Here is a 14,516-nt window from a genome sequence, read left to right on the forward strand (position 1 = left end):
AAACATCCAATTTTGGACATGCTTAACTGCCCATTGCAGAAACGTCCAAATTTTGGACGTCCTCAACTGCCCTGTCGTTATACCTTTGACACCCCCTTGAAATTTGGCCATCCCTGCAACAGGGCAGTTGAGGCCATCCATCTTCCGATTTAAAGATGGGAGTCCTTCTCTTTTCATTGGTCTCCAGCCCAGACCTGTCAAACAAGTGTGGGAGGATTGTGCTTAGCGCATGCTCAGGCTTCTTCTGCACTTCTACCCCATAATCAGAGATAATTGCGCTGCTTAAATTTGCAAGCATTATCTCTGTTCATAGGTCTAATAGCATTCTGCGCTGTTCCAGTGCTATTTTAGAGCGCTGTTTGGAACAGTGCAGGGCTTTTGATCATCTGCCTGTAAGTTTGTACCTGAGGCAATGGAGGGTTAAGTGACTTGCCCAAGATCACAAGGAGCAGTGGTGGAATTTGAACTGGCCACCTCTGGATTTCAAGACCAGTGTTCTAACCACTAGGCCACTCCTCCACTCCTTATGCCAGTTGTCACCTATATGTAGGTACAGTAGGTTTTTGGTGGGTTTTGGAGGGCTCAGCATACAGTATAATGGGGTAACAGTGAGATTTGTATCTGGGACCTTTTATATGAAGTCCACTACAATGCTTCCTAGGATGCCCCAGTACTCTGCTGGGATATCTATGTGGACAATCTACTAAGAATGCTAGCCTCCCATACATCCCAATGGCTTGTTTTTGTGCATTTTTCCCTTGGACCTTTTTTTTTTTTTCCAAAAATGGTCCTAAAAGATAAACACACTGAGCACAAAAACATCTAGAAAATACCCATTTTCAAAACAAAAGTTGGACGTTTTTCTGGTTTGAAAATGATAAGGTTTGCTACTGGATTTTTAGACATCATATCGAAAATACTCCTCTCTATCTCATGGTTTATTTTAAATATTCAGATCTCATGCCAGCAGGATACCTGCTCAGATATTGATCTTTCAATCTGTAGATCAAAAGTGTGAAATGCACCACTGGATAGGGTAGGGTTGAACTAAATGCCTCTGTGAACCTGCAGGCTTATATAGATCCTGTTTCTAGAATAATATGATATGATACACCTAAGATTTGTCTTAAACAGTGTGCTTACTGCAGCATAAAAATGCCTACCGAGGGGCACACTCAAGTGTCCCTCAATAATTTTGTGATAGGTACTTGCTACCCACACACTAAAAATAAAATGTATTTTTTAGAACTGGGGGCGGGTCTGGAAGTGGAGAGTGGGCATGTTCTGCTCTAATAGGTTAGCACAGCCTCATTGCCTGGCACTAACCGATTAGCACGTGCCTAGTGCATGAGCCCTTACCACCTACGTAATGGGTGGCAGTAGGGGCTCACGCACTAATGGGAAAATTAGCATATGGCCATTAATAAGGGAAATAGGAAAATCATTCATTTTATCTCTGCAGTAAAAATGGCCTTAGTGTGCGGGATTGACCCATGTAATTTCAAGATTGTGCAGATTATAAATAAGTAAATGAATAAATAAATAAGGACATACTAAGGCCACTTTTTACTGCAGTTTGGTAAAAGGGGTCCCTATGAGAACAAGCATTCCCCCAATATTCAGCCAGTGGCAGTCAGCAGTTTTCTAAATGCTGGTCATCGCCGGCTAAATTATCCCCTAATATTTAGTGCCAGGCCATGTCCGGGCACTGTCACCGAATAATGGGGGATAATTTTGGGTGGGCTGGACGTTGGAGCTTATGCGGGGCCCAGTTGATATTCAGCTGGGGCCTGCATAAGATTTAGGTGGCCTCAGCTGAATATTGGGCCAGGGCCTGCAAAACATTTTTTGTGTTATTTTTGGTTTTAAAAAAACAAGCCTCCTCCCGCTCCCCCTGACAGTGCCCCTCCTGCCTCTTCTTCCAGCCTTCAGCAAGAATCCCCCCACCCAGCCATCCAGGTAGGCCCCTAGGCCTAACTGTATCCCTGGTTATCTAGCGGGGTTGTTGAGGACAAGAGCGCAGCTCCTTTGCTCCTGCCTCTTGCGGCACCTCTACAAAATGGTTGCCATGACATCTCATGGCAGCTCATGGTACTGCACTGTAGTATCTCAAGCTGCCATGAGTGGTCGTAGAAGCCATTTTGGAGAATCACCACAAGAACCAGGAGCGATGGGTCTGTGCTCCTGCCCCTAACAGTCCTGCTGGACCACCGGGGATACAGGTAAGCCCGGGGGAGAGCTTACCTGGATGACTGGGGGAACAGAGATGTCCTCCAGGGGGGGGGGGGTTCTTCCCACTGGCTGGGGGGAGAGGGGTAAGTGGGTGCATTGGTGGAGGGGTGGGAGGGGGCTCAGGGGCTTTAAAAAAAATTATGCAGGTGCCAGCCCAATATTCAGGGCCAGCACCCACATAGATAAGCCACTTAGCTATGCAGGTGCCAGTACTGGATATTTCTGGCACTCACAGAAGCTCGGGCTCCTCCGCAGTACTGCCCCTGACCTGCCCGCATTTTTTTTTGAGTGGTCTGGGGGGATATTTAGTGGCACTCTCCAGTTACGTACTGCTGAATATCCCCACTTAGGTGCGGGAAGCATTTTAAGTGGGCGGGAAAGGTTCATATCTCCTTAAATCACATTGAATATTGGCCCCATTATGGTTTTCTAGACCCCATTCAACTTGAAGCCGATTGTTAAAAACATGTTGGATGAGTGAGTATTTCTTTGCAGATGGGGATAAAGATAACTTAAGGTTCTAAATATATTGCTGTACCTGTACCCTTTATACTTATACTTTAAATTTCAGCTCTAGCTTGTATGCCATTACCTGGGGGGCCTGTCTCTGAGGCTTTCTATTTTTGGACTGCAGTTGGCTTTCCCTGGGTATATTAAGTGAAGAGGTAATCTTCCTGCAGATGATTTGGGGACTGTAGCCTTCTTGTTTGATGTACTCACTCAGGATTTTGAGGTGTTTATCCTTGTCCCTTGATTAGAGTATGTAAGTGGTATGATAGCTCTTGGCTGTGTACAATGGATTTTTTTTGTATGCGGAGGACAGAAGCTGTAATTTTGAAGGTAATTGCATTTGGCAATAGTTTTCCTATACACAGATGTTTGTAGATGGCCATTGTTGATGTAAAAAAAAGTTAACTTTTTCCGTAGAGCAGTCGATTTTGAATCTGATTCAAGAATAGAATGTATTCAAAGTGTGAAATTGTTGAGAGTCTCGTCTCTCTCAGTCCATATAATAAAAATGTCATCAATATGCAGGTAATATTTGAAGGGCTTAGCTTGACATTTATTCAAAAATGCCTCTTCTAGTTCTGCCAAATAAAATTGAGAAAAATCATAAAAGACCTACAGCCTCTGCTCCTGGAGAATGAATTACTAAAAAGACATAATCCTGACCGGCAAATCCTGACTTTCCACCAAGCATCTAATTTGAAGCAAAAGTTACTAAAAATAAAAGGGGGTTGTTTACTAAAGCTTAGCTCGAGTTATCTGCAATAGGGCCCATTTTATTCCTATGGGCCCTGCTGCAGCTAAGTCGAGCTAAGCTTTAGTAAACAACTCCCAAATTTAATTAATAAAGGCTTCCAACAGAAACTTTGAGAGCAAAGAATAGCACAAGTCCCTGCAATCTACCTTGCTTCAAATTGTTTCAGCACTTATCTCAGAATCCCACAGTTACCCACATCATGGAAAAGAGATTCAGCATAAAAAATATATTTCTCAAGCTCTTTTTCTAATATCTATATAAATAATTCTCACCTCCAATTCTGAAGCTCACTGAAGCTCACAGTGTGGCTGGCAGGGAAACAGTGAAGCCCTGTAGTGTTGTAGCCTGTCAGCACCACTCACTCTCACTCTCACTCATACACCCGCCCTCAGCCACGCCCCTTCCGGACATCATTCGCAACCCCAACATTCTAATGAAGCCACTCAAGCTCCACCCACTTCCATGAAGAGTTCGTAAGTTCGTGGTGGTGAAGCCTCTCGACTGACCATCTGTCCATCTCTCTGTCACGCCCTTGTGATGATGTCGACGCCATGAACGAAAGGGACGCGACGGGAAGGGAGGAGTGAACGACAGGGATGCAACACGAAGGGAGGAGGAGGGAAACGCGCTCTGCCTCACAATCAGCTCCCACGGCGCCGACAACACCAACATGGCCCGCCAAACGCCCGTAGAACAATGCGACAAAACCGCTTCGGAGGGGGGGGGAGGCAGCCAGACAGACAGAGTGAACGTCGGAGGGTGCGAGGGACGGACTTACACTCATGCTGTCCCGCCAACACCTCAAGACAACGTCGATGCAGCACCTCTGAGGTTTGCTTTTCTTTGAGTGTATGGCAATGACGGCTACACGGGGCAGGGGAAACAGAGATTAACGTAATTCCCTTCCTTTCCTACACTGCACTACATAGCGTTACGTCCACTCCTGTGTACAAACAGAGGGCAGGGAGGACATCATGCAACTCGGAGGGGACACAGGGAGAGACCGGGGGAGGGGGGAACCTTGCTAGCGCCCGTTTCATTTCATACAGAAACGGGCCTTTTTTACTAGTAGTACATATTATTCAATACATAACATTCAATGCATAAAAAAGGATATCACTATCAAAAGGCATGATAATCATTTTCCAACATTTTTAAATCATCTTCCTAAAAATGTTATATTATCTTCCATCTTATATATTTATATGTTCATGTCATCTGTATACAGGCACGCTTTCTTTTCTCTAGTGTAAATTATACAGACATTATAAGACAACTAGTCCTAGCACTGATCCTGGTGGCACCCCACTGATCACCTTCCCTTCCCCCAAAGAGAATCCCACTGATGATGCTCTCTGAGTTCTATCGCCCACCCATTTTCTTCTGCTAATGCCTGGAAAAATACCATTCAATGAAGAATTGAGGAACATTAATAAGACATTGCAGATTACTATTACCGTTTCCTATGCTTGATATGTTGGTTATAAATGCTGCACAAAGACATGTGGGGGGTCATTTGATGTTCAAATAGAGAAATAAATGTTTACTGGCAACCATTTAAAAACACAAGTCCATAATGGAAGAAATAAATAAATGTGTTCTGATATTAGAAAATATATTTTTTAAAAACGTTCAGAAAGAGGACACACTGCAAACGTCACAGATGTTCTGAGATAAACGTCTCCACCAATCGAAAATACGCTATGCAGAATGTGCAACAGTAGTTCTGGTTCCCCTGTCAAGAAACTGTCTATGGCAATGGCAGCATGTTCTTTTCATGTGTAAAATGTGCATATATACCTCCTGCACATGGAGGAACGTTCCTATCTCTTGGTAGGGAGCCTAATTTCAACTTCTGGTCCTCCGTGCCTGAGGAGACATTTTTAAGTACCACCACCATCTGCACCCCCACAACGTCTCCATGAGGACAGGAATTGAGCATCTCCTCATCAGCTGAGGGGTCGGAGTGCCCCAGGAAATGGCTGGGGCATATCTGGTCCAGGGTCTCATCTCAGGAAAGGTCCCACTCACAGATGCCCTACAGGCAGAGCCTGGTCATTGTCCCTCTGGGGACTTGGGGGAGGGTAGCCAGCTGAACTGAATAATGCCAGTCTCCCCATATGTAGCTATAGTAACTTATAGCTACAGTAAGCTATAGAAGACAAAGCAGTTCAGAGAAACAGCATTGTGGGTCACAGGATAAGGCTGACTGCCCATCTACATCACCATTGCACTCTGTAGCCATCTGTCCCCTGGGAGTTCACAATCTGGGCATAATCCTTTAACAATGCTGTCTACAGAGATCTGGTCTGTCAGATAGTTGAGGTCAGTGGGATTGGATGTAATGGGACATAAGTATTTGTGGAAACCAGCATGCTGGGCCCCCAGTCCAGCTTCTTGTTTGAGCCTGGAACAAAGTTCCCATCAAGATGTCTCTTCACTGTCGTCCCCAGGAAGGGGGTAGCAGCTACTCATGTTGGCCACATTTGGCCCATCCTAAGCACTACTATGCCTGTGCCAACAAGCTAGCAGCAGGAGTCCAGCCCCATATACCCACTCCACCCCCTCCACCTTGCAGACCCAAACCCTTTTGTCAGACTGAATACTGCTAATCTAAGTAAAGGTTTGTTGTCTCACACTAGCCAACCTGTTGATGTTCCTAGGCAGTGCCCAGACTAAAGTTCACTCTTTGAGTTGGAAGATTTACTGCTATCTGTGAGTTGCTATGCTTCCCTTCCCTATTTATTACTCACTTTGATTTTTTAGTTTGCTTTCTTATTAATCTTTTGCTGTTACTTTATATTGCCTTTAGGCTTGATTGTCAATTCCTGCTGTTTTATTTGGATTAGGTGTAGTGGCATTCCTAGGGCGGCTGACACCCGGGGCGGATCGCTGATGCACCCCCCCCCCCGGCGAAACGACACCTCCCCCGGCGAAGCGACACCCCCCCCCCGGGTGCACACTGCTGGGGGTGTGTCATGCGCCTGTCGGCGTCGCTCATTCCATGCTCCCTCTGCCCCGGAACAGGAAGTAACCTGTTCCGGGGCAGAGGGAGCACGAAACGAGCGGTGCCGACAGGCGCATGGCACCCCCCCCCCAGCAGCGTGCACCCGGGGCGGACCGTACCCACCGCCCCCCCCCCCCCCTAGGAACACCACTGATTAGGTGCAAAGTGCTCTCCGGGACCCTAATAGGTATGTGTCCCTTTTATATGTTTCAGGATGTGAGTCAAAGCTTTTTATGTTTTGAGACCCATGTGGATATATGAGGTGTTATTTTTAATTTGATGGTTCTGATAAAACCTGTTGTGTTATTTATATGTGTATTAGAACTTATGTATAATTTATATGTGTATGAATATAATTTTGTCATTATTGGCTTTTGAACTCAACACAGATATGAATGTTGGGTGCATATTTATGTTTTCTTTTATGTACTCACCATGTTTAATATTTGAATGATTGTATATGTTTTGACATACAGCTATTGTCCCTGATGCAGCCTTTAGGAAAGCGAAACCAGGCATTATATGTTTTAAAGTGGGAATAAAAGCCTTTTAAATCAGAAGATATGTACTCTGCTTTTGTGGACTGCTTCATATTGCTGTCAGATTACTGTTTCCTCATCTGAACTGTCTTGTTAATTATTGTTTGACTTTGTAATTTTATATGCCACAATGGCATCTTATAAGACTGTATTAAAACTAGAACAATTTATAAATGTACCTCTGTGAGGTTTATGCTTTGCAGAACCTGCATGTTGTCTTTTCATTAATTTAATGTTATTTTATTTCACATCTCTTCAAGTAAGCTTGAAGTGAGCTGCAATATAAAAACGGCATGTGACTTTGCTGTGTTTGTCTCATTTATCTGACATAGATTAATAAGGGAACTGATTTCTTGGGAAATTATTATTTTATTTCAATATGATAATGAGACATTCATTACCACAAGGTTACATTGATTATTATACATATTATCATATATCATTAAGGTAAGTTGCCGAGAGAGAGAGAGAGAGAGAGAAATATAACATGATAACATAGCTCACAATGTATTATCATGAAATACTTAGTGAAGAGAATGATGAGGTACATATAAAAATCCTATCAGGTCATTTTCAGTGCACTTAACCGCCCATCCTCACTGAAAATGACCGGTTAGCGCTGAACTTAAAGCCAGCTATGTAGGGGTGTTCCAGGGGCAGAGTCCAGTTCAGTCCCAGTATCAAGACCTAACCAGCCAGGTTTAGCGCATGCCCACATTTCCTATCTTAGGGGTCCTTTTACTAAGCCATGCTAAAAAGTGGTCGGCACTGCGAATAGCACATGGGTTTCCCACGCACTCCGCCCACTCTTTAGCATGGCTCTAAAATGGCCTTTTTTTGATAATATTCAATGACCAATCACTAATTTCCTCATTAGCATGTGGTCATTACCGCTGGGAGTCCTTACTGCCACCTATTTAGGAGGTGGTAAGGGCTCCCGCACTACTCCTGCAGTAATCGGATACAGCATGGTAATGTGCCTGCACTATGTGATTACTGCAGGCACGCCTACTCTCCGCCCCCAAGTCACACCTTCTGTATTGGCAAATAATATTTTTCAGCATGGGATTAATGCACGCTAAGTGGAAAACTACTGTGAGACGCCTCAGTGTCTCTTACAGTAGTGCTTTTTTAGGACGTGGTAGGCCTACCATGGCTTAGTAAAAGGGCCCCTTAATGCACTAATCCATGCTTTTAAGTCTGAATATTAACTTAGGGCCCCTTTTACTAAGCCGCGTAGGTGCCTATGTGCGCCCAATGCGCACCATGGACTTACCGCCCGACTACCGCATGGCTCTTGTGGTAATTTCATTTTTGGTATGTGTCCGTTACGCGCATCTGAAAAATATTTTTTATTTTCTGGCATCCGTCGCATGTAGGTCATTACCACCCAAATTCTTTACCACTAGGTCTATGGCTGGAATTAAGGTCAGAGACCCAAAATGGATGTACGGCAATTTTGATTTTGCCGCATGTCCATTTTCGGGGGAAAAAAAAGAGGACTTTTATACAGTTGTGCTGAAAAATGATTCTGCGTGTGCCGAAAATCCACACCTACGCTTTCCACAAGCCACTTTTCAGCGCGCCTTTGTAAAAGGACCCCATAACTAGTCATGCACTAGCCGGATTTAAATAAACTGGAAATTCAATGTCGAAGCCGGCAGAGGGTCTGGCCTTGAATTTCCAGTTTTAGCTCCAGCAACAGACAAAAAACGCTGTCTGCTGATTGAATATCGGCCGGATAATTTATAAACAATAGAAGACGGAGCAGCTCTGTCTTTTACTGCTTATTAATAGATTGCAGGGATGGTCTAACCATAAAAGTCAACATGCATTCCGTGAATGAGAAAAATGTAACACATGACATTTTCTAACACTCTAATTATAAGTACAAGATGACATGGGTTAATGGTCCATTAACACTCAATACAGTTGTTGCTAGGAAAGGAAATACTCATATATTTCACATTTTCTTATCAACTTGCCAAATAACCATAATATACTGAAAGTTCTGGATCTTTACGACAAGCATTATGAACATTTACAAGAAGCTAAAACATTTAGGAGTAAATTTTATAAATAGCACCAAAATTTAGGTACCGAGATGACGCACGCTGATTGCAGATTCTGTAGCAGCAGTTCTGCACGGAACTGTCATTACAGAATATTAACGTGAGTTCATAGTTATCTGCCTAACTCTAGGCAACCAATTATTACATTAACTTGTGCATGTAACTGACCGTACTCTATAAACTGGTATAAATGCTCACACCTAGCAATTAGCAGGTAAGTGTGTAGCCCCTAGTACTCTATAATATGTGCATGCAACTTCTAGGCATGCCTATGTCCTTCCCATGGCCAAGCTCCTCCAGAAGTTGTGCGTGACAGAAAATGAGCACGCAGTTTCAAGAAAACTGACCAAGGTCAGTTCAGTTGCTTCATGATTAAACACTGGCATACTTAATCTCTGGTTCCCCCTGCCAATTTAAGAGCACAAACCGTAGAAGTCCACCCAGTCTCAGTCCTACTTCCCAACTACTGGAGTTACTGTTGAAGCCCATTCCAGCCTTTATCCTGATCTTTTTTTGCCATTTCGGGACTCAGGGCCCGATGCACTAAGCTTACCGTGCTGGGAATGTTTGCTTTAGACTGGTTATAGCCAGTCTAAAGCAAGCATTAATTTATAGAATAATGCACAAATAATGCACAAAGGGGTTTTCTGTGGCTCTAATGTGTACCAGTATTACAGTCAGCTCATTATTATTCTAATGAGCATTCCAGGTGATGCACAGCTCAAGAGCACCTAGCTGTAATGAGCAAATTTATGGCTGCTCTGGAGCTGTTGGAGAGGACGGAAGCACAAGCAGGCAGCTGCAAAGATTGCCTGCTTCTGTTCCCTACCTCTCCCCCCTGACAATTCCCCACAACCCCCCCCCCCCAGCAACCCCCTGTAACCCCCAAATTCTTTTTTTAATATTCTCTAGTGGTCCAGTGGATCTTCACCCTCCTGTGACCCCAAGTCACACCAAGAACCCCCAAATATTTTTTAAATATTCCTGGTGGACCAGTGGACCCCAACCGACCCCCCCCCCCCCCACATCCCTCCTGGCTTTCCCAGGCAAAATCACTGTGGTGGTCCAGTGGACCACACCCCTCCTGGACCCACCCCCCCAGGACCAGCAAAGATTTACCTGGTGGTCTAGTGACCCCAATCCTTCACTTCCCCATACCTGGAGCAAGATGGAGGCAGGAGCAATACCTTCCACTTCCTGCCTTGGGGCCTGCCCTGCACAAAACGGCAGTACCCAGACCCAGTGCATCCTGGGATGTACTGGACAGGGATAAGCACCATAAGCTCCTTATATGGAGCTTAGCTTCACCCAGTGCACCCCAGAATGCATTGGGCCAGGACTCAGTGCTGTGCTGTGCAGGGCAGGCCCTGAGGCAGGAGGGTGGGGGATGTTGCTCCTGTCCCCATCTTCTTCAAGTTATGGAGAAGGGGAGAAAAGAGGAGATCATTATCCACCACGGTAACCCTTGATGTGGGGGAGTTGGGAGAGGGTGGGGGGTTCATTAGATCATTAGGTAATTCTTGTGGGGGGTTCAGGGTCTACTGGGACCACCAGGGACTGAAGTGGAAGGGGCAGTGATCACTAGACCACCAGGGAGCTTTATGAGTTGCGCAGGGGGGCTCAAGAGAGGGAGGGTCTGCTGGACTGCAGTGGATCCCTTCTCGAGCCCCCCACCCCCCCCCCCTCCTGCGCAACTGAAAAAAATTCAGTTATGGTAAGCTGTCAAATACATTTCATAACAGTTTCAAATGCATTTGATAGCTCCAGGTCGCAAACAGCGATGATGCATCTCCTGTTCCCGTGAGGGCGGGACATTGTGTGAAGAGATAAGGGAGAAGCTGGAGCCGGAGACGAGACTGTAGTGCCTTTTTCGGCGTCGCTGCAACGGAAAGTTAAAGGTTAAAAAGCGGGGGGGGGGGGGGGGGGAGGGGCTGTGCCGGTCGGGGAGCCGAGAACAGGAAGGAATGAGGGAGACCTGCCTGCCTGGCAAAAGTGCTGCATTTGTGAGGGCAGCAGCAGCCAACGAAGTCCACGATTGGGCTGGGGAGGCTTAGCCTCCCCAAGCCTCTTATACGGGGCACCTATGCCAGTGCCAGGTATGCTAGTATTCTATAATGAAATCTGGGTGCCCAGATCCCTTTATTGAATAGACTTTCATCACCTGGTATCAGGATGCTGAAATGGAGGAGTTCACATATACAATTACCCCCTTAAGTCCTTTTCTGACCACTTACTAAGATGTTGCCATCAAAGTGGAGGAGTGGCCTAGTGGTTAGGGTGGTGGACTTTGGTCCTGAGGAACTGAGTTCAGTTCCCACTTCAGACACAGGCAGCTCCTTGTGACTCTGGGCAAGTCACTTAACCCTCCATTGCCCCATATAAGCCACAATGAGCCTGCCATGAGTGGGAAAGCACAGGGTACAAATGTAACAAAAATAAAATAAATACAAAGAGTCACAATGAAAGTAAGTCTACTACTACTAAAGAGCCTGGTTTGGACTAGGTAGAAAGATGGACTTTATCTAACAACCTGCACTAATCAAAAGCATGTTTTAGAGAATAGAAATAATCAGTCATTGTACTGACAGACCCTTTGGTGTTTTGCTGTGACAGAAAAGCAATTTTCAATTTATTTAAAGATGCCAGGGGGACCTAAAGAACCAAACCCAATTTTTCAGTAGTGTAGGTAGTAATTCTCATTCTCTGTATGTGCTGCATGATTTAGATCTGTGTGTTGATTGTGATGGGGGAAAATGCTTTTTTGCAGGATACATCCTGAGCAGGATTTTTCTTTTTCATACACTGCCTGGGATAATTACAGAGATCGGGATACAATGGTGCCACTAGTTCTAAAAGAGAGACAGGCAGACAGTCTGCCAGAGAACGATACAGAGTTCCAATGGTGTGAAGGCAGTACCTAGCAATAAACAGGCATTTACATTTTATACGGTTCAGACATTGTCTTCAGGCTCTCTGTCTGCAAAATTCATGCTTGCCGTGACCATCGTTTCTTCTCTCATTGAGTTGTGTTCTGGCTGCTTCACGCAGTGTGGAATGTGACCACAAAAGTACAGGTAAATCCAGGGATTAGTACAACTGTTCAAATTGCCCAGGAGCATAATAATAGTAAATACAGCACCTGAGAAGAAAAAAAAACACAAGAGGAGTGAAATATTAGAAGGGTTCCAGTCTTTGGAAGATATTTGATAAGCTCTAACTACCACAGTACCAGGCTAGCATGGAAAAGAAACGATTAGCACAGCATGTAGGAGCCTAGGAGGTACTGACCCAGACGTGAATGATAAGACATTGGTAACTGGTGTGATCAAACTTAATTCTCCAGCTTCTTTCTGCATTAAACAATGATATCCCTGGCCTTAATGTTTTTGGAAATTAGGTGTAGATTACACGGGAGATTATCACTGAAGAGGAATTAAATTACACTAATAAATGAAATAAAATATGTATTTTTGTACCTACTGACAAACTTTGCTTCTAATGTAAATGGTAACAATAATCTATAGTACCCTACAGATCCCTTTCTAAATGTAAAAAGATATAATTTTCATTATAAAACTTATTTTAAAAAAACATTGCTGTGCATATAAATTGCAAGACAGAACAACATTTACATTTTGGAATGCAAACAACACAGGATGTGAAGGCTGCATATTGCCTCCCACACTGATTAGGCTATGGAATGCCTTATCAGCTTCTATTCAATTCAAAACAGCTATTCTTGATGTTTCATAAAAAGATGAAATCATTTTGTTGTTTAGTTTGCATATGAGACAACGTGGTAGAACATATCATGTTGAAGGATGGCCATTGAAAGATAACTATTATCTTTTATTGTGATTATGTTGTATTAATCTTATATTTGTATACATTTTTATGTTTTATGTTGATGAATATGTTTTTATATTGTTTTATATGTGATGAATGACGTTATATGTAAGGATGTAATCCATCAAGAATCGATAGTGATTGGCAGAATATGCATATTTTAAACAAAACAAATGTAATAAAATCTAGCGAAATATTCATCTTTTCACTTGTATGTTTGTCTGAAAGGGCTACTTAAATTTTCTCTTAATGGCTCATTTACACCGTTATTTAAAAAAACAAAAACAAAAAAAAACTACAGTTGTTCCCATTGCACATAGTGCAAAATAAGAACAGATCTAAACAGAATCCAGGTTTTTTTTAAATAACAGTTTAATATTAGTTTACTAAGAGGACCGATAGTGTCTTACTTACCTTCAGTGACCCTGCTGGGGTACCAAACACTCCATAACTGCACAGTGAAGAAAGGAGCCCAGCACAGCACATATACAACAACTGTAACCACTGTCATTTTAACTGTTTTGATCATAGCCTTTGAAATGCAGTTAATACTGCTCGCTCTTGAGGGCAGGATTTGCTTTTCATTTGTTAATTCAAATGCACTGTGTTTTTTCATGTAGATGTTCGTTTGGATTATTCTGTAAATCTTCACCTGGCATAGGATGAGAATAATGGTGGGGATGAAAAAAATAGCCACAAAAACCCATGTCACATATGCTTTTGAGCCCCACGGTTGGATGAACACAGCCCAGCATTCATAAACGCCTGGAGTAAGTTCAATCTTTGAAAAGATGAAGATCTGAGGAAGGCTGAAGACCAGAGATATGGACCAGCTGCTGCAAATAGCAGCATTCCAGAGAGCTCGTTTCTTTTGAAAAGTGACCACAGGATAGCATACTGCCTGATATCTGTCCACTGTCATGACCACTATCATGTATGTAGATGTAAACATGCCCAGCAACTGCAGATACTTGATGGCTTTGCACATAACATCTGACCCGACGAAGACATCGGTGATATCCCAGATGAGCTGAGGAAGAACTTGAAAAAAGGCAACCACTAAATCCGCTATGCTCAGGTGCAGCATAAACACGTACATCCTTGACAATTTCTTTCTTCTCCTCCATAGTACCAGGATAAGGGTAACATTTCCAGCCGAGGCAGCTAGGAATATGATTCCCAACACAGCAATCTCAGCCCAGGCTAACTGCTCATCTCTTTCTGGTCTCCACACTGGATCAGAAGTATTTGCAGAGCTTAGAAATCTGTGTTGTAAAGGACTTTCAGTCTGATTGGTATTGTCTTGCACAGAAAATGACAAATTTTTCATGGCACACAAAAGCTGCTTACAGGAGCTGCTACTTTCTTCTGAGTTTGTACTGTGGAATGTTAACTAGGACTTCTATCAGGATTGGCTCAGGTTGCTGTGTGTCTCGAAACGATTCCCTTCATGAATGAATCAACACTGAGGAGTAGACCTGCATCTTGATAGAACACACTCTCTCTCTGTCTCTTTTCTTTGTGTAGAAAAAGGCTTTTACAGAGGATTTAAAATA

The 14,516-nt window shown here is 43.7% G+C and overlaps 1 protein-coding gene across 1 annotated transcript; it reads right to left on the reverse strand.

Annotated features, from left to right (window-relative positions):
- Window positions 1–12,065: 12,065 nt before the first annotated feature.
- LOC115478306 (mesotocin receptor-like) lies at window positions 12,066–14,290 on the reverse strand. Its single transcript, XM_030215610.1, has 2 exons — window positions 13,375–14,290; window positions 12,066–12,253 (listed from the first exon to the last, which is right to left on the reverse strand). Exons 1-2 carry the CDS (start codon window positions 14,288–14,290, stop codon window positions 12,066–12,068), a joined length of 1,104 nt encoding a protein of 367 aa, XP_030071470.1.
- Between the last annotated feature and the right edge of the window lie 226 nt (window positions 14,291–14,516).

Source organism: Microcaecilia unicolor, chromosome 10, assembly GCF_901765095.1.
Source record: "Microcaecilia unicolor chromosome 10, aMicUni1.1, whole genome shotgun sequence".
Taxonomy (NCBI): domain Eukaryota; kingdom Metazoa; phylum Chordata; class Amphibia; order Gymnophiona; family Siphonopidae; genus Microcaecilia; species Microcaecilia unicolor.

Coding starts and splice junctions, on each gene's coding strand:
- LOC115478306 (XM_030215610.1), bottom strand. CDS start 14,290: ATGAAAAATTTGTCATTTTCTGTGCAAGACAATACCAATCAGACTGAA. Junction 12,254..13,374: donor CCCCAGCAGGGTCACTGAAG/GTAAGTAAGACA, acceptor TTTTCTTCTCAG/GTGCTGTATTTACTATTATT.